Raw genomic sequence first — 23,243 nt, 5'->3', positions numbered from 1 at the left:
GGATTTCACTGAATTCTTGTTGAAAAGGTGATAACTTCCGGTAATTGCGCCCCTCTTCATTCCCCTTTCCTGTTTCTCTCGCTCACCTCCCTCTGGTGTTCCTCCCCCTTTCCTTTCTTCCATGGTCTTCTGTCTTCCATCAGATTCTCTCTTCTCCAGCCCTTTATCTCATTCATCAATCAACCCCAGCTCGTTACTTCAACCCTCCCTCTCTTCTGATTTCACCTATCAACTGCCACCTTGCACTTCTTCCCATTTCCCACTTTATTACTCTGATTTCTCCCCTCCTTTTCCACTCTTGATGAAGGGTCTCAGCCCAAAATATCGACTATTTACTCTTTTCCATAGATGCTATCTGGCTTGCTGAGTTCCTCCAGCATTTTGTGTGCTTTCTGGCACAGGGTCTCCTTATGGTCTATGTACTGCACAATATCAGCCTTTACCATCAATTGTATAGTGACCAGTTGCAGAAGCAGCGTGGGATTTGTTGACCAATTAATGTAGCTTGGGCTAATAATCAGCAACCACAAATCCTCTTCCAAAAGCTCCCATGTAATTACACACACACAAACGACAATTGCTCCACCATATATAAACCAATAATTACTCTATACAGGTGCCACTTTGTAAATTAGTATAGTCAATTCCAGGTTCCTATTACCATTTTATTAACAAGAGTGCAAAAAAAGGTATACTTGAGAATGTATTATTCAAACATTAAGTTTTACAAAAAAAAACTCAAATGATTAACTAAATAGAAAAGATTTCAATTTCATCCAACTGTACAAAAACAGAGAAAGTTGACCCACTAACTCTCCTTCAGTGGTACCAACCAAATGTATAAAGCCCTTAAACAGAGCTGTAGAAATGCATTGCAATAATCCTCTTGATCACTGCCAATTTCCAAATATGTCATTGCTATTTCAGTCACGTGTAGGCATTGGCAAGTCCCTCAGTTTTCAACATCCTCTTCCTCATTTTCAACTTCTTTTTGCTCATCATCTTCCACCATTTTTAACTCTTCTGTATCTTCCTCATTCTCATCTTCTTTACTCTTGTCATGTTCCTCATTCTCAGGCTTCTTGTCCTTCTTCTTCTGTTCTGAAGCTTCTTTCTTTCCTCTCTGCTCTCGCTTGTAAGCTGTGGGGAGAGGAAAAGGATCATTTTAGATTTCAAGTACCAGAAACCTTTGGAAACAAAATCTGTTGGAGGATCTAAGGGTTTAAGCAGCTGTGTATGTGGGAAGAACTCAATATTGTGGATTGAAACCATGTCCCGATGCAAATCCTCTCCCAATCCTTCACATATGATGCTCAGGTTGCAGAGTTCTTCCATTAGATTGTTTGTTGCTCCTGATTCCAACATCTGCAGTCTCTTGTACCCTTCATTAGTAAACTTTGCCCAGGCATCAGCAATTCACAGAAACTGGATTAGTCAAGCCTCAGTGAAGAAGGAAAGCAATTAATTGAGCATGGTACAAATATGAAAAATGAATTAGAAACAGAACAGAAGCATATTATATTTTAAATGCAAGTTAACTACAAACAAAGCTGACGTACAGCAACAGAAATTATCCAGAATGTTTTTAGTAATTGTAAAAGCCGGTAAGACAAAGAAAACAGGTTTAAAGAAAATGCAGTCATATATATCAGGAAAAGGACATTTGTGAAATTCTTAAAAACATACCATGTAACAATAAAAGGCATCTGATTTTTATCACTGATACTTAATGACTTTTCTAACAACTTACTGGAAATAGTCTTCCTTCCAAAATTTGTTCTCACACTAAAAGCTATATGTTTTAATGCCTTGGAAAACTATATCTGGTGCTGGCTCAAAAAAAAATTGCAATGATGTGTTACGAGTGTGCCGCAACTCTGAGGGGCCGAAGGGTACAAAGTCGCCCCCCTCCTTTTTGAGAATCGCAAGATCGCTATTAATTCGGGCTTGGGACCCAGGAAATGAGAGAGAGACACGCAGAATCCACAAGGTTTGGAATGTGTCCTGGCCTCAGCGAAAACGGAACCATTGATAATGCCTATTGTGTATTGAGTACTGTATTATTCATTGAAGCCCTTCAGGGGATGACCAGAGTGGGCTGGCTGAGGAATTGCATCATCCCAACCTGACTGACATCTGAGACCCTGTGAGTAAGGATAAAAGAGGGTCTGGGGAACAACCCCTTCAGACGCACCAGGAGAAACGCTGGAAATCCAGTGACAGCGTTTTATAGCGAACGCCGGTGAGGGCTTGTGTGCGTCCTCCCTTGCCAGGATGGCGGGCTCATCACGGAAGAACCGCTTAGCTAAAGGAGAGGCCACAAGTGAACGGCCACACCAACGAGACTCCGACGGATCGAAATCATAAGAGAAATCGGCAAGTTTTTCTCCCAAATCTCTCTCTCTAACCATTGCAACCCAGCGGTCCCCAAAGGCTGCAGCCTGCATGAACTGAGTGAACTTTATATTTCCATCGGACAATACATTATCCCCTAGACAACGATAGAGCTTATTTCTTATTGATTATTATTATACCCACACTTTTAGATTTAGTATTGACGACGTATATTATCTGTATATTTGCATTGATATTATTTTTGTGTATTTTTACTAATAAATACTGTTAAAAATAGTATCATCAGACTTCAACAGACCTCTCTATCTTTGCTGGTAAGTGACCCAGTTACAGGGTTCGTAACAGATGCAAGATGCATATTTGAGCATGTGCTTAGGCTCAAGATTACCAAGTTTAATCTCTAGGCACTGCTCTAATTTTCCCATTTTGCTTCCACATCTTCCAATGCCATTAAAGTTTAGACATTGTTTTATAACTCCATACAAGCAACAGGTTAGATAAACTCTATATCCAGACATTTTGTTTTATAGGTGTGAAAACCTTGTTGGGTTGAGTTGTACTCCAGTCTTGGCAATTAACATGTATATATTCCGTCACCATACGAGAAGACATCATTAGATGTCCAGTCGAATTTGTGCCCTTCTCAGTCTTCAAGGGTAGACACTAGGGCAACATGCAAGAGAATTCCTATAAGTGTGGTTTTTCGCAAACATGTAGATCTCGATCCTATTTATGAGCCAATGTGGGCTAAATTCCTGACCACAACACACAAAAATTCACCATGTCAGTGACGGGATTTCCTCCCCTCATCACAATTGAATTTCTGAAATGACGAGCAATTAGCAGAACAAACCTTTCTGGCCCAATGAGCTGCGTTGCCCAGCAGCTCACCTATTTAACACTAGTCTACTCAAATTACCAACTAACCTACAAACTGATATGTTTTTGGACTGTGGGATAGAACCAGAGCACCTGAAGGAATCCCATGTGGTCATAGAACACTACAGCACAGTATAGGCCCTTCAGCCCTCCATGTTGTGCCAACCCATGTAATCCTTAAAAAAAGTACTAAACCCACACTTCCCTATAACCCTCCATTTTTTTTCATCCATGTGCCTGTCCAAGAGGCTCTTAAATACCCCTAATGTTTTAGCCTCCACCACCATCCCTGGCAAGTCATTCCAGGCACTCACAACCCACTGTGTAAAAAACCTACCCCTGAAATCTCCCCTAAACTTCCCTCCCTTAATTTTGTACATATGCCCTCTGGTGCTTGCTATTGGTGCCCTGGGAAACAGGTACTGACTATCCACCCTATCTATGCCTCTCATAATCTTGCAGACCTCTATCAAGTCCCCTCTCATTCTTCTACGCTCCAAAGAGAAAAGTCCCAGCTCTGCTAACCTTGCTTCATATGTCTTGTTCTCCAAACCAGGCAACATCCTGGTAAATCTTCTCTGCACCCTCTCCATAGCTTCCATATGCTTCCTATAGTGAGGTGACCAGAATTGAACACAATACTCTAAGTGCAGTCTCACTAGAGATTTGTAGAGTTGTAACATGACCTCTCTACTCTTGAACTCAACCCCCGTTAATGAAGCCTAGCATCCCATGGGCCTTCTTAACTACTCTATCAACCTGCGCAGCGACCTTGAAGGATGTATGGATTTGAACCCCAAGGTCCCTTTGTTCATCCACACTCTGTCTTCTGGTTTGTCCTTCCAAAATGCATCACCTCACACTTGTCTGGATTGAACTCCATCTGCCATTTTTCTGCCCAACTCTGCAGCCTGTCTATATCCTCTTGTGACCTTCGATAACCTACAGTTCCATCCACAACTCCTCCAATCTTCGTGCAAACTTACTCACCCATCCTTCCGCCTCTACATTCAGGTCATTTATGAAAATCACAAATAACAGGGGTCCCAGAACAGATCCCTGCAGCACTCCACTAGTCACCGACCTCCAGGCAGAAAACTTTCCTTCCACAACTTCCCTCTACTTTCTTCCTTTAAGCCAATTTTTTATCCAAACAGTCAAGGTTCCACTTATCCCATGCCTCATGACTTTCTGTATGAGTCTCTCATGAGGGACCTTGTCAAATGCTTTGCTGAAGTCCATGTAGACCACATCCACTGCCCTACCCTCATCAATTATTTTGTTACCTCTTCAAAAAACTCAATCAGGCTTGTGAGGCATGATTTTCCCTTCACAAAACCATGTTGACTATCCATGAGTAGACTGTACTTCTCCAAATGCTCATAGATCCTATCCTTAAGAATTCTTTCCAGAGAACACATGGGGAGAACACAGTAATTCCTTACAGAGGATGCCAGAATTGAACTCCAAACTCTAAACGCCTTGAGCTGTAATAGCGTGTCCTAACCACTATGCTACTATGGCACCCCATTTTGATCTTAGTACCTGAAATAACACATTGTTACACTCTAATCATTAAAAAAAGATTAACTCTATTTATTATATACATATCAAAGCAGAGTGAAACGCACCTTTTACGTCAACAAACAACAGTCCGAGGGTTGTTGCTTTTGGCGCCAACATTTATCACAACCACAACTCACTAATCCTAACCACATGTTTTTGGAAAATGAGAGGAAACCAGAGCACCCAGAGGGGAATCTATGTGGTTGTGGGAGAACATACAACCTTCTTACGGACAGGGTTGGAAATCAAACCCCAATCAGTGGTTGCTGGAGCTGTAAAGAATTGCACTAACTACTGTGCTACCCATCAGATACACAAAACTTTAGTGAAAATGTAGGCTATGAAATAAAGAAGTGTTCAAACTTGGATTGAAAGGCAAACAAACATGATTGTAGGGGCACCAGATTTGGCATTTCTAAATGACTAAACAATATAAACTTTCCAATTCACTTCAAACATTTTTTGTGTTAGGAAACTAAACCACAGTATGTTTAAAATGTGACATATCTATATTTACTTACACATATAGAATGGTCTTGTCTTTGGCTTTGTATGAAAAACTAATGCAACTTAATAAATTAAGTAGTCTGATCACAACTTCTCACCTTCCAATGCATCTTTCAGTGGGGTAATGAAGCGATCAAACTCCATCTCTTCCATCGCTGCAAGCACATCAGAGGCACTCAACGTTTTCCTCTTGCTCTTCATTGCAAAATTATTTGCACTGTGAAGACACACATTATTTTAATACACCCTACACACTAATATAGAGACAGCTCTCGACTTAGCAAAAAAATTCTTTAGTAAGGATTGAAGAAACTTAACTGTTTTAAAAAAAATCGTACAATAAATGCTTGTACTTTAATCTGTTATGAATGCACCACAGCTCTGAGGGGCCGAAGGGTGCGGGGGAGCCTCCTCCTTTGTGAGAATCGCAAGAGCATTATTGGGTTGGGTCAGAGGACCCAGGAAATGAGGGAGAGAGACCTGGCCATTGTCTCCTGGAGACAACGTTTGTGGATTGGGGACTATGCTATGTGCAAGCCCTCGGGCAAAGTGGGCTGGTTGAGAGAGGGATTGCATCATCCCAACCTGATTGACATCTGAGACCCCGTGAGGAAGTATAAAAGAGGGTCTGGGGGAACAACCCCTTTCAGACGCACCAGAAGAAACGCTAGCGATCTCGTAATAGCGGGAAGCCATTTGAAGGAAGCCACGTGCGTACGGTTCCCTTGCCTGGGGGCTGGTGGCTGGTACCACGGAAAACGACTTGGAACTAACAACGGGGAACCAACTCCCCCGACGCAACGGATTGGCCTCATAAAAGTCCCGGGCAAGTTTAAAACCGTCTCTCTTAAACTCAAAAAGCTGCAGCTTGAAAGGACAGTGACTTTTATCTTTCCATCGGACAATACAATATCCCGTAGACAAACGAAAGAGCTATTGCTTAATTGATGATTATTATTATTCCCGCGTTTTTCGATTGAGTATTGACGACGTATTTTATCTGAATGTCTGTATTTATCTTATTTTTGTGCCCCTTTATAAATAAAGACTTTTAAAAATAGTACCATCAGACTTCAACGGGCCTCTCTATCTTTGCTGGTAAGTGACCCAGTTACGGGGTTCGTAACAAATCCTTCACCTAAATAATGGCTTCATGAAAGGTCACTGAATTGAAAGACAGATTCTGTTTCTCTCCTCACAAATGTTGTTGGACCTGTTGAACAGTTCCATCACTTTCTGTTTTGATTATGCATCTGAATGCCTGGCAGCACCAGTTCAAAAATGAGAAATGAATAGAATTAAAGGCATGAAATCTGTCTAATTGTTGGAGTTTATGTGAAATGTCTAAGTAATCTCTATATAATTTCTAGTAAGTCCAGCTCTACCATGACAAAATTACTCACTGAGCAAGACTAAACAGGAAGACTCAAGTCAAAAAGGTTTAATACTCTAATTTTTTTTCAACCATGAGTTTTTGATGTTGATAGTGGTTTGGATGCCTTGAGATCACAAAAATGATAATAATGCAAATTCCCTTTCTTGGCTTCTTTCATTTCCTTGAGCACAAGATTCAGAACACAACAGGATAAGACTGTCACTTTAGCAATTCTTGAACTAAAGGAAATTAAATACTGGTGGTCCCCGAGTTACGAATGTCCGACTTACAGACAACTCGTACTTACGAACTGAGGAAGGAGAACGTCCTCCGCCATTTTAAGTTGTTGCCATTGACACTATTGAGTGTTTAACTTTGCATGTGGCTTAAATTTTTCTTAGTAAGATTCACCCTGACCCCACCCCCAACTTTCCAGTCGGCTGGAGGCACAGTGAGATCAGCGCCAGGCTCGAGAACGGAGGTTTCCGAGTTCAATCTAGTGACAGACCGCTCCCGTTCTGGGTTGATGTCGAGCTTGCAACTTGACCTCGTAAAAAAAACACCAACACCTCCAGTTTAAATTTCCACGTGGAATATTGTGGAGGATCAAATACCCAAACCCAGCACAGCCCCCACTTGTCCCATTTAGTCTGTCTCAGTGCGGTAGTCCTTAGGACCCAACAGACCTCAGGAGCTGGCGGAGCTCGGGACCCGCCACCCGCAGTGTTTCTGTTGCATTGACGGGAAGCGATCATGATTGAAAATAAAGTGGAAATAAGCGTTTGGAAAGAGGTGAAATGCTATCAGTCATTGAAAAAGCGTTAGGCTACAGTCGGTCAACGATTGGAACAATTTTAAAGGATAACAGATAAAGTGAGAATAATGGAGCATGTGAAAGGCCCTGCCCTGATGAAAGCTACAATTATTACTAAGCAACGCAGTGGTTTAATTATTGGAATACATACGTTTCTTAAGTGCTTTATATGCATAGAAAGGTAAAATACATACTACATACTAAGACAAACGTTTGACTAACTGATGCTAAATAATACCGGATGCACTTGTTCCGACTTACGTACAAATCCGACTTAAAGAAGGACTCAGGAAAGGAACTTGTACATAACCCAGGGACTGCCTGTAGTAGAGTTACAGAGCTTCAAGGCAATAGGCTTTGCTTCCAAGTGGAGTTTCTTACCAGGAGGTTGCATAGAGAACAAAAACACTAGCTGCTCGGGATATTGCACTGCGGGCTTCTTTTGATACATTCACCCCATCTGGAAGCTAAAGGGAAGAAAACAGATTAATGCAATCACATGTTTCTAGAACAGAGAGAAATAGAACCAATTCAACACCATTGTAACGTTCTCCTTCGGGTGTAACGAAACGCCGAATTTAACGTCCGGATAAACCACAGTTAATAAGAACCAGATCGCAGTAAGATTAACCATTTACTGTTCACTCTTCACATTAACATATGGTGAAAACTGTTGATAAAACAATACAAGATTGATACAGTATTTGTTCCTTCCTTAATATCACATTTCAAGTGTAAATACTTGCAAAGGTGACTATAACTACATTACACTAAGGTGCAGTATACAGGGAGAGTTTACCTGCTCCATTCACTACTTTAAATACACTTCCATGCAAACTATCCGCGACTCTTTAACTAACGAAAGCATAAACATTATCTACCGTCGTTACCTCTAACAGGATCAGCATTAACATCTTAGTTCAATATATCGATTATCTATTAACTTACAGCGTTGCTCTCACTGTGATTTCTCATGCCTGCAAAACTGCTTGTGCTCAGGTGAGCCTCGTGGAAAGCCCCCACCCTCGCGCTAATTTCAAACCGGTGTTTTCCCACAAGACGCGGCGAAACCGGATGTGACGTCATCGCATGCCGATATATTTTACATGCAATGAATATACTTTAAACACTCCTAATTCTAACTAGAAAATACTATTGAATGAATTACTAAGCGAAAATATTATAAACTAAATAACTGTCGTAAAGACAGCACAACCATAGTTAGAAAGACATCAAAAAAGCCAGATAACCGGTATGTAATAATCATCTTCATCAGCTGTTATTTGATTGTTAGGAAGTTGATTTTATTTTAAATATGAGGCAAGCAACGTTTTCACTAATTACATATTATCCTGCTCCATTAACTAATTTCTTATTTAATAGCATATGGAAATTCAGTATAACATGGTTCCTCTCAGTGACTATCCAACTTGGCTGCACATTGTTCTGCTTATGATCACTGCTAACTGCAAACAATTCTCAAAGTATTGTTTCTGTTACTAGAACCATTCACTTTCTTTTTCATCTTGTCCAAGACTCAAGGAACTGAACATTTCCCACTTCCTACATCACACAAATATCTAAGGAACAATATTAATTATACAGAAAGTCAGTAAACATAAAAATCCAAATGGGTTCAATCACTTTCCATAAACTTATAAATTGTGTAATTCAAACATATACATGCAAACTCTGAAGTCCTACTGACCTGACTGTTAGGGCGTATTCTGGAATTACAGTATATAGCAAATGTTAACTGTAGCAACAAATCTTTAGATCTGAACATGGATCGTAAATTAAATTTAAAATGCAGCCCTGGACAATAGTTTCCTGGAGTTGTGGACACCAGTTAATTGAAAACCAGACAATGCTCATAAACATTCACTTTGGGTGCGAAGGAGGTAGTGTGAAAACTATATGTAATTCAAAGGAAGTACTGTAGATATATTGTAATTACAGAATTGTCCTGCTGCAATCTTTGATGTTTAGCATGTAAAATGTCATGTAATATTGAGTCAAACTGGCTTCTTCCTCCGAGAGGGTCTCATTTTGTTGAATAAAACACTTCTGTATTCAGTAGTTGCAGCACCTCTCTGGTTCACATTACAACACTGACAATCACTCCCACTAGAGCATAAATCTGAAATTATGATACATATTAAAGTAGTGAACCAAATATATTCATATTCACTCCCTGTGTACTTCACAGATTTATGAACTGTTGTCACCAGGGCAAGTTAGGTGCTGGGTGCATTTGAAATCATGAAGTCTTTGTCCATCACTTCCAATTTCTCTAGTGACATTTAAACATTATTTCCATATCCTTAATGTTTTTTGTTTTTAATGACAGTGCCGCTTTTCTGTGCAACAAAAAAGTGATATTTTAAAAATTGGTAACATTGCAATATTTGCATAGCTTTCCTCCACAATGAAATATTTTAAAGCTGTTTCTTTACTGAAACCCTGCCTTTACTGCATTGTAACTGAAAACAAACTTTCGTATCGAAAGATGCTTTGCTGCATTAATGCAGCAAATGATGAATGCTCAGAAAATACATTTAAAGAGTCAGACGAATGCTCAGAAAATACATTTAAAAAGCCAGACTGGGTGATGCCAAAATAGGAATGGCTGACCATGATCAGTTCAAATAACGTTACTGACTTGTCTCAAACCAAATGCAATGGCAGCAAAATTCTCAGTAAACTCTTTGCTGCACCAGACTGCATCATGCTTTGCAGTTTGTAGAAATAGCCAGCACTCAAACTTCTGCTGTTTGACGATTAAGCCAATAAACACTCCATAAATGACTAGAGTCCTTTTTCATCTCACAAATGAGTTTTAATATTTCTTGTTGTCTTATTACTACACTGTCTAATTGCACCTTAACATTTTCACAACATAAAAAACATGACAAAACCACATTTTACCTGTTTTTAAGCAAATACATACTAAAATTATGCGCCAACATAGTATAAAAATAACTATTATACACCTATCAGATGTTTGCTGCATTAGAACAGCAGTAGTTCAATTGTAAGGAAATAATGTTCATTGGCTTTACCAAGTTAAAGCATTACAGATCCTTCCCTGAACAGTGACAAAGTATTACTGCTCACCGCCTCTTTTATAATTCTGGTAATAACAGCATTTGGCAGGTTCAGGTCTTCTGGTCTCTCAGCCATGTCTCTTCCCTGTATCACAAATACAGAAATAATATAGTTAAATGCATGCTTGAGGAACAGCATCTCCCCATTCACTTAGATATTTACTGGTTCAACAATCTCAATTCAGACCTATTGAGCTCATTGTTAATGCAAAAAGCAAAAAATCCCAGTGGCTGGAAATCTGAAATTTTGATACTGGTATTTCCATTTGCACCTCCCCTAGACATTTAAGAAAAATTCTTTACATCCTATTTCCATCTCCTGTTGCCTGACATCATCCCTTTTGACAAGTAATCTCCCCCACCTTCTGCCTCATCAGATCCTCTCTTTCATTTGTACCCTTTCTGCTCCTTTTCCCTACCTCTGCATTGCTTACAATTTGCAACACTGTTAACTTTTTCTTATATCAATGCAAAGCTGGAGTGCACCAGACAGGCAGTTCCGCAACATCTAGGCATTTAGATGAACACTTGGAAGCCTATGAGTTGTGTGAGAAAACAGTTAGTATGCCACAGAGTTTCTCAACCGGGTCTCATGGAACCCTAGGGCTCCACAAGAGATCATGATTTGAAAAAAAACTGTTTGAACTTTGCGCAATGTGTGATACTAGCACTCACAGTGATGGGCAGTGATTGGAGCAGACCCGTTAACAATCTTGTTAGATGTCTCTCTGTCCAGTATGGCAGTGAGCAGTAGCACCGTGTTTATTTGCTTGAGTTCGTTCTCAGTTTTTAATGCGAGATAGGGGAGGCCGTTCATAACTGGTGAGGGCTGTAGCGTTAGCCTCTCCTTCCCGAATTACCTCTCCAACTTCCCCTTGCGCGCTGCCGACTGACTTATGGGAGCGAACAAATTCTACTGGTGAAAAAGAAAACTGGAGAGAAATTTTCATTCTAAAGACGGGCCAGTGTTGCGATTTTTGAAGAGAAGGATTCTAGGCCCAGGCCTATGGACAATTCTGATAAGATTAATGATGAAGAATCTTCTGAGTCATTCACTGTACTAGTGTATGAAAAGACACATAAAAGTTCATTTACACAACAAATACACAAAGTACAAACTTTAAGTACTCACAAGACAGTAGATAAATTAAAAAAAATATGATTACTACCATTTAAAAAAGTCAATTCCCTGGGGGGGGGGGAACCACTCCTGGAAATCCCCCACTGTACCCATTATGAACAAATGCTCCCTCTCTAAGGACAGCCAGGCACCAATGTATACTCAGATGAGGGGCAGGCAGTCGGCCCTGGCAGAGCCCTCAACTTTCCACCGCCTAGATCTGTGAATGGCTTTCTTGGCCAGGCCTAGGAGCAAGCCCACCAGTAGATTCTCCTCACAACCCACTCCCTTCCATACTGAGTGCCCATATGTAAGGAGTGCTGTGCTGATGTGCAAACAAAACCTGAGTAGCAGCCCCTTCAGATACTCAAAACAGAGGCTGCAATATCTCACACTCCATATAAGAACGGTATGTTGACTCCTCCTGGCCACAGAATGGACAGGATGTCAGTGAACCTGCTTAAAAACCTGTTGCATGGTATTGCATTACACCCCAGGTCCCCAATGTACAGGGAAAAGCTCCCCACTGCCAGATGGCAAAACAGATCGCAAAGGCGAGACTGGTCGGCAGACAAAGGCAAGGAAGTGAAAGGTGTACAGGAGCAGCCTGCACAAGGAACAATTCAGAACATCACAGAAGGGCACGGTGGGCATCTCGGCGAGACGGCTCACATTGTGTGGGACCCTCTCCTGTGTGGTGTCTCGAGGCCTGGGTCTTACGAGAACTTCTGGCCCATCAGGTGGTGGTGGTGCAGCTGGAACCCCTCCACTTCCCCAAGCCCTCTTGATACCCACTGTGATAGGATGGGGACCAGTCCACCTTGAAGCTAGAGCACCCTATCTGGATGAGATTAGACCCCAAACCCTCAATAGCTCTCAGTAAAAGCGAGGCAGTTCCCTCAAAGCATGTGCAGCTGATGCTATCTGCTGGGAGCCTTGTGCCCTCCTGCAGGTGGTGTCCCCATCAGAGAAAGAGCATTGCCAGTGCATTCAATCTTGGGGGGGGGGGGTGATCCTGAGGCAGAGTGCCACCAGGCTGGGTGCGCACCTTCACCAATGACTGACCATCCTTTGTGACTGAAAGACACAGGGCCAGAACAGAGACCCAATGCCTCCTGTTGTCCCAGAATTCCACCAGTCTTCTGGGTCCTGGGGACAAAAGCAGTGAGCAGGACTAAAGTAATCAACTGGTTCCATATCTTTAAAATGAAAGCTATGTATTTTCCATGGGCTGGTGATCCAAGTTGTCCGATTCCATTGTGCCTAGTCTGTGGCAGACAACATACTAATGCAGCAATGACTCCAGTGGAATTGACAGAACACCTACTGTAAATTCCAGACTATAAGCTGCTACTTTTTTCCCACGCTTTGAACACTGCGGCAACACTGCGGCCTATACTACGGTGTGGCTAATGCATGTTTTTTTTTCATGCCGCCAAAAACATTTTGCCTCGTAACAGTAGACCAATAAAATTGATGAGTAGTTCACAGAGGTCCAATGAAATTGTACGATAAATCAAGCGCACTTTCACAATTAAATTATTGTAAATCAGTCATTTGTACTCACCCTCATCAACATGGAAAACACTCGAAGAAAAGCATATGATGCAGCTTTTAAGTTAAAGGCAATCAATCTGGCGGTTGAAGAAGGAAATCGAGCTGCTGCACATAATCTTGGCATAAATGAATCGATGGTGAGACGGTGGAGATGCCAGCATGAAGAACTGAGTCAATGCAAAAAGACGACAAAAGCTTTCAGAGGTAATTATAGCAGATGGCCCGAACTTGAAAACTTTCGTGAAGACTGGGTTAACACACAGAGAGCAGGCGGCCGCGGTGTTTCCACTGTGCAGATCAGACTGAAGGCTGAAGCAATCGCCACCAAAATGAAAATCGAAGATTTTAGAGGTGGGCCATCGTGGTGTTTTAGATTTATGAGACGAAAAGGATACGTCAGGGTACGCACGACTCTGTGTCAGCAGCTCCCTCCCGACCACGAGGAAAAACTTGCTAACTTCCGCACATTCACTCAAGATAGCGGAGAATTCCATCGGGCCAGATGATATCATAAATATGGATGAAGTACCTTTGACGTTTGACCTGCCTCTCACTCGGACTGTTAATAAAAAAGGTGACTCGTCCATCACACTGAAAACAAGTGGCCATGAGAGAACGCATTTTACTTGTGTTCTGAGCTGCACAGCATCCGGACTAAAGCTTCCACCGATGGTGATTTTTTAAGCGGCTGACAATGAAAGTTCAGTGAAAGCTGCCATCAAGTGTACAAACTCAATTCCAGCTGTGATTCCTGGGGGGACCACGAAGTATTTGCAGCCACTGGACATCAGCGTGAACCGGGCATTTAAAGTGGCGCTGCGCGTTGAGTGGGAGGCTTGGATGACGAGCGGCGAGAAATCCTTTACCAAAACAGGACGCATGCGAAGAGCATCTTTAACTCAAGTCTGCCAGTGGATCCTAAATGTGTGGAGCCGTGTCACAACATCCACCATCACCAGCGGGTTTCGAAAGGCTGGAGTGCTGCGTGACGAAGATGACCGCGTGCGCTCAAGTGAGAGCGACAATGAAGAGACTGGTGAATGACGAGATCCTGAGGTTTTATTCAATTCGGACACTGAAGAAGAGGACTTTGATGGTTTTAGTGCGCAGGAGGAAGATGAAGAAGGCGATCAATAACTTTTCCTGGTAGGCTGCAGTATATATATATTTTTTACCAGTTGTTAGGAGATATTGGAATGTTGTTCGTGCACTGTTCAGTAAAAAAGTATACGCAACGTAATTTGTGTGTTACCGATACGTATGTATATTTAAAAGTAGCTGTGTTACAGGCACTGTATGAAAAAAAGCATTTGCAATATGTATTTGTTTATGTTACCATACGGATTTAATTAAAAGTTAAAAAATCCTCATGTGTAATATCTTTCTGTGTAAATATCTCATATTACAACGTGGGACACCTGCGGCTTAAAATCCTGTGCGGCTTGTACAAGTACAAAATTGATTTTCTTTCTAAAATTAGAGCGTGTGGCTTTTAATCAGGTGCACTCTGTAGTCCCAGAATCTATGGTAACTACAAATCACTGCCATATGGCATGTACAAGTGCTGATTACTGTATCTCAAATGACTATTGGAATCTCAAAACAAACAGATTAAAGCTTTTGAAAATAAAGTCACAGTCAGTAAAAAAAAATTCAGGAAGTAATGAATGTAGTAGTTTTAAGACCAGTTCACCTGAGAATGTTTAAAAAACTGTGTGAAAACTTGGACAAAGAGCACACTAATCTCCTGCTACATACAGAAATCCAGTGGCTTAACAGAAGAAGAGTTCCAACAGGGTGTTTGAGCTGAAAGGTGAATTGCAGAATTACTTTCTAGAAAATAGCAGGCCAGATTTTGCTAAGTGCTTTGAAGATGAGAAATGGCTACAAAAACTGGCCTACTTAACAGATATTTTTCATCATATGAACCAGTTGAACAAGTCTCTGCAAGGCCCTGTTGAAAATATTTTGACTTGAAGTGACGAGATTCCTGGAATTAAAAGGAAACTGAATCTTTGGAAAAATCATGTTGCAAGAGGACAGACATCTTGAAAGGTTTCTACTGCTGCTTGGGCTTGAGAGTGAGGAAGGATATCAGAAAGCCTCGAGTCTTACTGAAAACCACCTGGAAGAACAGCAGAACAAAATTGTACAGTATTTACCCTCCCTTTTAACACAAGTGCATGACTGGGTGAGGGACCCTTTTTCTGAATCTTCTACTCAGCCTGAGAACTTTACTTTGAGAAAAGAGGAAGAACTTTGTGAGCTGCACTCTGATCATGCACTCAAGATGAGATTTACTGACCTGCCTCTGAGCAAGTTCTGAATTTCCATGAAAGGAAAGCAATGAACATTTTGCTACTGTTTTCAACTTTTACATGTGTAAGCAAGCTTTTTCTTGTTTAACAAGCATCAACGGCAAGGACAGAAATCACCTCATTTCAGTTGAAGGTGAAATCCATTTGTCCTTATTTCAAATTCACCCAGAATTGAGAAATTTATTATGTTTACCTTATGTGTTCTTAAAATTTATGAAAGAGAAAGAAAAAGTAATTTCAAAAAAGGTAAACCAAGCTTAATTATCTGTTTTCTTTTTCAAGAAAGGTTGGCTACAAATTCATTCTCTATTCAAAACAGTACTGACAATTATTTTTGAACTATTATATCTACAACTTACTGATCAAGCTAGTGTACCGTGAATTCTAGATATAATAATTTTTATGCAGGGATTCCCTAAGACCTGAAAATTATTTCAAGGGTTCTTACAGGGCAAAAAGGTTGAGAAAACCTGGTATATAGTGTCTTGAGAAAGTATTTAGCCCCCACAACTATTCTCACAATTTGCTCTCATTTTCTAAATTTAGGATTTTTTGAGCTAATCTACAAAATACTATGCATCACGTCAAATCAAAAGAAAAATTCCAAAACCTGTCAACAATTTACTAAAAATAAAAAAATACAAAATTATGAAGCTGAAAAAATATTCATCTGCTTTGTAATTACTATGCTAACTTTCCTCAGGTTCTGTAAGGTATTGTATTACCTTACCTACTCACCCAATCTTTTAATGTAGAAAATTGGAGAATCACCTGTTTTCAATTAATTCATAAAAATAAATACCCCCCTCTCTGTAAGTTCCAACAGTATGGTAAATTTTCAACAGATAAACCAAAATGGAGACAAAAGAGCATTCAAAACAAGTCCTGGAAATGTTAATAGAGATGCACAGACCTGGGGAAGGGTACAAGACCATCTCAAAGGCACTGAACCTATCTCAAGGCTCAGTGCAGTCCATCATGAAAAAGTGGGAAAAAATATGAAACCATAGCCACACTGCCTAGGTTAGGCCACTTCTCTTAACCTAGTCGTGGGCAATCGTAAGAGACGATTGTGACACCACCAGTCAGAGTGAGCTACGTAAGTCAGTGGCTATAACTGGAGATGAAGTTCATGGGTCTACAATCTCTAAGGCCTTGCACAATATGGCTATTTATGGAAGAGTGGCAAGGAAGAAGCCCTGGCTAAAGAAAGCATATCCTTCCCTCGTCATTTACAAGATACTGTAAAGATATGGAAGAAGGTCTTGTGGCCGAATGAGACTAAAGTGGAACTTCTTGACTTCAATACTAAGCGTTTCAAGTGGCATAAATCTAATACTGCGCATCAGCCAGGTAAACCCATTCCCTACTGTAAAGTATGGTGAAGATAGCATCATGCTGTGGGGATGCTTTTCAGCAGCAGGGATTGGAAATCTGGTCAGGATTGGTTGGAAAATGAATGCTACTAAATACAGAGAGATTCTGGATAAAAGCCTGCTAGCCTGTCAGAAAGCTTAAACTTGGGAGGAAGATCACCCTTCAACAGGACAGTGGCCCAAAGCATACTGCCAGAGTAACCATGACATGGCTTCAAATAAAGAAAATTGATGTCCTTGAATGGCCCAGTCAAGAGTCCTTAATCCAATCGAGCATCTTCGGCAAGACCTCAAGATTGATGTCCAACACCCGTCCCCAACTAACCTGGCACAGTTTAAACAATTTTGCAAGGAGGAAAGGGCAAATCTTGCTCCGTCATGTTGTGCAAAGCTAATGGGTATTTATCCAAAAAAGACTACTGGCTGTAATAGCTTCAAGAGGTAGTACAACTAAGTACTGAACAAAGGGGGATGAATATTCTTTTGAACTGCTGACGTTTCAGTTTTTGAATTTTTAGTTTTTCATGCTTTACAATTTTCCCCATTTTTTGGGCTCTACTGAGGGAAAAAAAAGGAGCATTTTGATTCACAAATAAAACTTCTCAGTTAAATTGATCAAAATCCTGAGTTGTAATACACATTTATGTGAACAAAGGATAAGGGCCGAATATTTTTACAAGGCCCTATATAAGGGTACTTGATGGTTAACATGGACATGGTAAGCAGAAGGACCTGCTTCCGTGCTTTGAGGTTCTATAACTAATTTTCCTTTTTTCTTCACAAGCCCTGCCCAACTTGGGTACAGCAGTATTTTGGATTTTAAAGAAAGCAATTCAGATTTTTAAGGATGTGACAGTCCAATAATTGAAGCATTCCTCTCAAATCTCCATATGTACAACCACTGACCAAGACCTATTATTTTGGATAAATATTGTCAGTACTGAAGCATTATTGATTGGTGATACTTTTTTTTAGCCTTTTAGTCAATGTTTTTCCACTAAGGACAATGTCTTTAAAAAGAAAAACAGGAAGTTTTGGAAATCACAGGTGAAGCAGTGCTTGTGGAGAGAGAAAAAGGCAGTTACCACTTCAATCAGTGCAGGGAGGAATTGAAAACACACTGTACTCAGAATCAGAATCAAGCTTAATATCACCGGCATATGGTGTGAGATTTGTTGTGTGGCAGTAGTACATTGAAATACATAGTAACAAAAACTAAATATTATAATATTATAAATATATTATAATATATATATAAAAAACTTACAAAAGGAATGCAAGAAGAGAGGGCACCACTGTCATAGGCCAAATCAAAGATAGCAATGAATCAATATTAAAAAGGGAGATTGAGTGGTGCCATAACAACCTCTTTCTCAATGTCAGCAAGACCAAGGAGCTGATTATTGACTTTAGGAGGAAACCAGAGGTCCATGAGCCAGTCCTCGTCAGAGGATCGGAGGTAGAGAGGGTCAGCAACTTTAAATTCCTCTGTGTTATCACTCTGGAGAACCTATCCTGGACCCAGCATGCAAAAGCGATTACGAGAAAAGCACGACAGTACCTCTACTTCCTTGGGAGTTTGTGAAGATTCGGCATGACTTCTAAAACTTTGACAAACTTCTATAGATGTGTAGTAGAAAGTATATTGACTGGCTGAATCACAGCCTGGTGTGGAATAGAAAATCCTTCAAATAGTTGTGGATACAGCCCAGTCCATCATGGTAAAGCCCACACCACACTTACTGTCGCAGGAAAACAGCATCTGTCATCAGGGACGCCCAGCACCCAGGTCATGCTCTCTTCTCACCGCTGCTATCAGGAAGTTGGTACAGGAGTTTCAGGACTCACACCATCAGGTTCTGGTATAGTTATTACTTCTCATTCATCAGGCTCCTGAACCAAAAGGGGTAACTTCACTTGCCCCCTCACTGAAATGTTCCTACAACCTATCGACTCACTTTCAAGGACTATTCATCTCATGTTCTTGATTGATTGATTGATTGATTGATTATTAATTAATTAATTATTCTTCCTTTCTGTATCTGGATATTTTGTTGTCTTTTGCGCAATCGCTGAAAGCCCAAGTTGGTGCAGTCTTTCATTGATTCTATTATAAATTTAAGAAAATGAATCTCAAGCTTGTATATGGTGATGTATGTGTACACTTCAATAATAAATTTACTTCAAACTTTACTTTGACAAAAAAAAAATACTGAAGTGGTGTTCATAGATTCATTGTCCATTTAGAAATCTGATGGCAGAAGGGAAGACATTGTTCCTGAAATGCTGAGTGTGTGTCTTCAGGCTCCAGCACCTCCCCCTTAAAGATAGTAATGAGAAGAGGGCACATTCTGGGTGAGGGGGTTCCTTAATGACAGATGACACCTTTCAGAACCACAGAACATTACAGCATAGAAACAGGCCTCTTGGCCCTTCTTGGCTGTGCCGAACCATTTTTCTGCCTAGTCCCACTGACCTGCACCTGGCCCATATCCCTCCATACACCTCTCATCCATGTACCAAGTGAGCCTGCATTTACCACTTCAACTGGCAGCTCATTCCACACCCACCACTCTCTGTGTAAAGAAGCCCCCCCCCGATGTTCCCTTTAAACATTTCCCCCTTCACCCTTAACCCATATCTTCTCTTTTTTTTCTCCCCCAGCCTCAGTAGAAAAAGCCTGCTTGCATTCACTCTATCTATACCCATCATAATTTTATACACCTCTATCAAGTCTCCCCTCATTCTTCTACATTCCAGGGAATAAAGTCCGAACCTATTCAACCTTTCTCTGTAACTCAGTTTCTCAAGTCCCGGCAACATCCTTGTAAACCTTCTCTGCACTCTTTCAACCTTAGTAAGATCCTTCCTGTAATTCGGTGACCAAAACTGCATGCAATACTCCAAATTCGGCATCACCAATGCCTTATACAACCTCACCATAACAATCCAACTCTTCTACTCAATACTTTGATTTATAAGGGCCAATGTACCAAAAGCTTTCTTTACTACCCTATCTACTTGTGACGCCACTTTTAGGGAATTTTGTATCTGTATTGCACTCCTCAGTGCCCTACAATTTACCTTGTATGTTCTACCTTGGTTTTTCCTTCCAACGTGCAATACCTCATACTTGTCTGTATTAAACTCCACCTGCCATTTTTCAGCCCATTTTTTCAGCTGGTCCAGATCCCTTTGCAAGCTTTGAAAACCTTCCTCACTATCCACTACACCTCCAATCTTTGTATCATCAGCAAATTTGCTGATCCAATTTACCACATTATCATCCAGATCATTGATACAGATGACAAATAACAATGGACCCAGCACTGATCCCTGTGGCACACCACTAGTCACAGGCCTCCACTCAGAGTAGCAATCCTCCACGACCACTCTGACTTCTCCCATTGAGCCATTGTCTAATCCAATTTACTACCTCTCCATGTATACCTAGCGACTGAATCTTCTAACTAACCTCCCATGCGGGACCTTGTCAAAGGTCTTACTAAAGTCCATGTAGACAACATCCACTGCCTTCCCTTCTTCCACCTTCCTTGTAACCTCCTCAAAAAACTCTAATAGATTTGTTAAACACGACCTACCACGCACAAAGCAGTGCTGACTCGCCATACTAAGTCCATGTCTATCTAAATACTTGTAGATCCTATCTCTTAGTACTCGTTCCAATAACTTACCTACTACTGACGCAAACTTACTGGCCTATAATTTCCCGGATTACTCTTAGCGCCTTTTTAAAACAATGGAACAACATGAGCTATCCTCCAATTCTCTGGTACCTCACCCATAGATACCAACATTTTAAATATATCTGCCAGGGTCCCTGCAATTTCAACACTAGTCTCCTTCAAGGTCCGAGGGAATACCCTGTCAGGTCCTTACTACTTTTTTGCTTTATTTCCATTGACTCCATGCCAGTTTCCTTAGTAAATACAGATGCAACAAACCCATTTAAGATCTACCCCACTTCTTTTGGTTCCATACATAGCCGACCACTCTGATCTTCAAGAGGACCAATTTTATCCCTTACTATCCTTTTGCTCTTAATATACCTGTAGAAGCTCTTTGGATTATCCTTCACCTTGACTGCCAAAGCTACCTTTTGAAGGTATCCTGGACGCTGGGGTGACTAGTACCCATGATGGAGCTGGCTGAGTTGGCAAATCTCTTCCGATCCTGTGCAGTGACCCTGCCATCCCAGACAGTGATGAAATCAGTTAGAATGCTCTCCACAATACATCTGTAGAAATTTGCGAGTGTCTTTGGTGACATACCAATTCTCCTAAACTTTAATGAAATATTGCCACTGTCATGCCTTCTTTGTAACTGCATCAATTATGTTCAGCCCATGAAAATCTCTCAGAAATGCTGGACTGGTATATGTTCCCTCAGCTTACCCTCCCTTAAGTCCACAATCAATTCCCTGGTCTTAATGACATTGAATGCAAGCTTGTTGCAGTGGCACCACTCAACCATCTACCTCACCCTTTCAAAGCAGGTAGGAACTTCCAATTGCAGCAGTGAGGGATTGAAGATGTCCTTGAACACTCCCACCAGTTGGTTGGTGCGTGTTTTCAGAGCCCTATCGGGTACACCATCAAGGCCTGACACTTTGCGAGGGTTCACTCTCCTGAAAGATGTTCCGATGTCAGCCTTCAAGACAGAGACCACAGGGATTCTCAAAGATGTAGTCTTATACTTCCTTTCAAAGCATGCATAAAAGGTGTTGAGCTTATTTGGGACTGAAGCATCACTGCCATTCACAATGTTAGGCTTTGTTTTGCAGGAAATCATGGCCTGCAAACCCCACTAACGCTGACATGCACCTGATTCTGTCTCTGGCTGCAAACAGAATTGTTTTGTTGCTCTAAGACAGGCTTCCATAGGTCGGATCTGAACTTCTTTATAGTTCTGGATCACCAGTTTTGAATTGCACAGATCTAACACTCAGCAGATTATGAATCACCTGGTTCATCCATGGCTTTTGCTTTGGTTATATCCAGTATGTTACTGAAGGCACATATTTATCCACAGAGATTTTGACGCAGATGATTTTTACTCACTTTATCCAGTTCTAATGAAGAGACATTGATCTGAAATGTTGTGGCGACCCACTTTCTGCGCAGGCGAACTGGCTCACAAATAGCCAGCGTGCGGGGGGAGACTTTGGTAATGCACCTCTGATGTCATTTCCGCCCGGAGAGGGCAGGCGCTAGGGATTTAAATGCCAGCACCGCGAAGTTTGAATAAACTAGTCTCGAAACGACTTACCGACTGTGTGTCGTTATTTCAGCGCTGTGTGTAGCACATCGCTACATTGGTGACCCCGACGGTCCAAACGGGATTTGGACTAAAGATGACCGACTCTTCATCTGTTCACTCAGTTTCGCTAAAACTGCCGACTTTCTGGACGCTGCGACCACGCATGTGGTTTAGCCAAGTAGAAGCCCAGTTCCAGATTCCGCAGATATCCTCTGATGCCACACATTACTACCACTTGGTAAGCACCCTTGACCAGGAGACAGCCGCCTAGGTTGCGGATTTCATACAGTCGCCCCCCCCCCCCCCCCGGAAGAAGGCAAATATGAAGCATTTAAGGCGCTGCTCATTGGGACCTTTGGCCTCTAATGGCGTGAGCCAGGTGCCCGCCTGCTTCACCTGGATGGTTTGGAAGACAGAATGCCGTCAGCATTGATGAACGAGATGCTGTCCCTGGCTGACGGACACAAGCCTTGCCTCACGTTCGAGCAAGCGTTCCTAGAGCGACTGCCCGAGGACATACATCTGCTGCTGGCAGATTTCAGCAACTCCCGGAAGGTGGCGGCCCGGGCAGACATGCTGTGGAAAGCCAAGAGGGAGAGCATGGCATCCGTCCGTCAGATTACCAGGCCACGCGCCCAACAGCAGACCAGACCAGGTCCGGCAGGGGGGCGCACACAACACAGAGGCAGGAGTGAGGAGGCCAGTGAACAATGATGTTCCTACCACCAGCGGTGGGGCACAAAAGCCCACCGTTGTCGCCCGCCCTGTAAGGGCCAGGGCCAGCTGCCACTAATGACTATGGCGGCTGGCCACTAGGACAACCTCTTGTATGTTCGGGACACACAGTCGGGACGCCACTTCTTGGTCGACACCGGAGTGGAGATCAGCGTCTTGCCCCCGACGGGGTACGACACCCGCAACAGGAAGCCAGGACCCACCTTGAGGGCTGCAAACGGCAGCACGATATGGACCTACCGCAGCATGATATG

The 23,243-nt window shown here is 41.8% G+C and overlaps 1 protein-coding gene across 1 annotated transcript in view; it reads right to left on the bottom strand.

The window, feature by feature from the left end:
- Positions 1-644: 644 nt before the first annotated feature.
- Positions 645-23,243, bottom strand: part of pole3 (polymerase (DNA directed), epsilon 3 (p17 subunit)) — a 28,466-nt gene continuing 5,867 nt past the window's right edge. The window contains exons 2-5 of the mRNA XM_059994324.1: positions 10,614-10,688; positions 7,878-7,963; positions 5,406-5,524; positions 645-1,140 (exon numbers count right to left, since the gene is read on the bottom strand). Of these exons, the coding sequence (XP_059850307.1) occupies positions 953-1,140; positions 5,406-5,524; positions 7,878-7,963; positions 10,614-10,679 (459 nt within the window). The 5' untranslated portion in view covers positions 10,680-10,688 and the 3' untranslated portion in view covers positions 645-952. The remainder of the gene's footprint in view (positions 1,141-5,405; positions 5,525-7,877; positions 7,964-10,613; positions 10,689-23,243) is intronic.

Source organism: Hypanus sabinus, chromosome 18 (assembly GCF_030144855.1).
Source record: "Hypanus sabinus isolate sHypSab1 chromosome 18, sHypSab1.hap1, whole genome shotgun sequence".
Lineage (NCBI taxonomy): Eukaryota > Metazoa > Chordata > Chondrichthyes > Myliobatiformes > Dasyatidae > Hypanus > Hypanus sabinus.
Note: the sequence above shows the minus strand (reverse complement) of the source record. Positions and strands in the feature narration are given on the sequence as shown.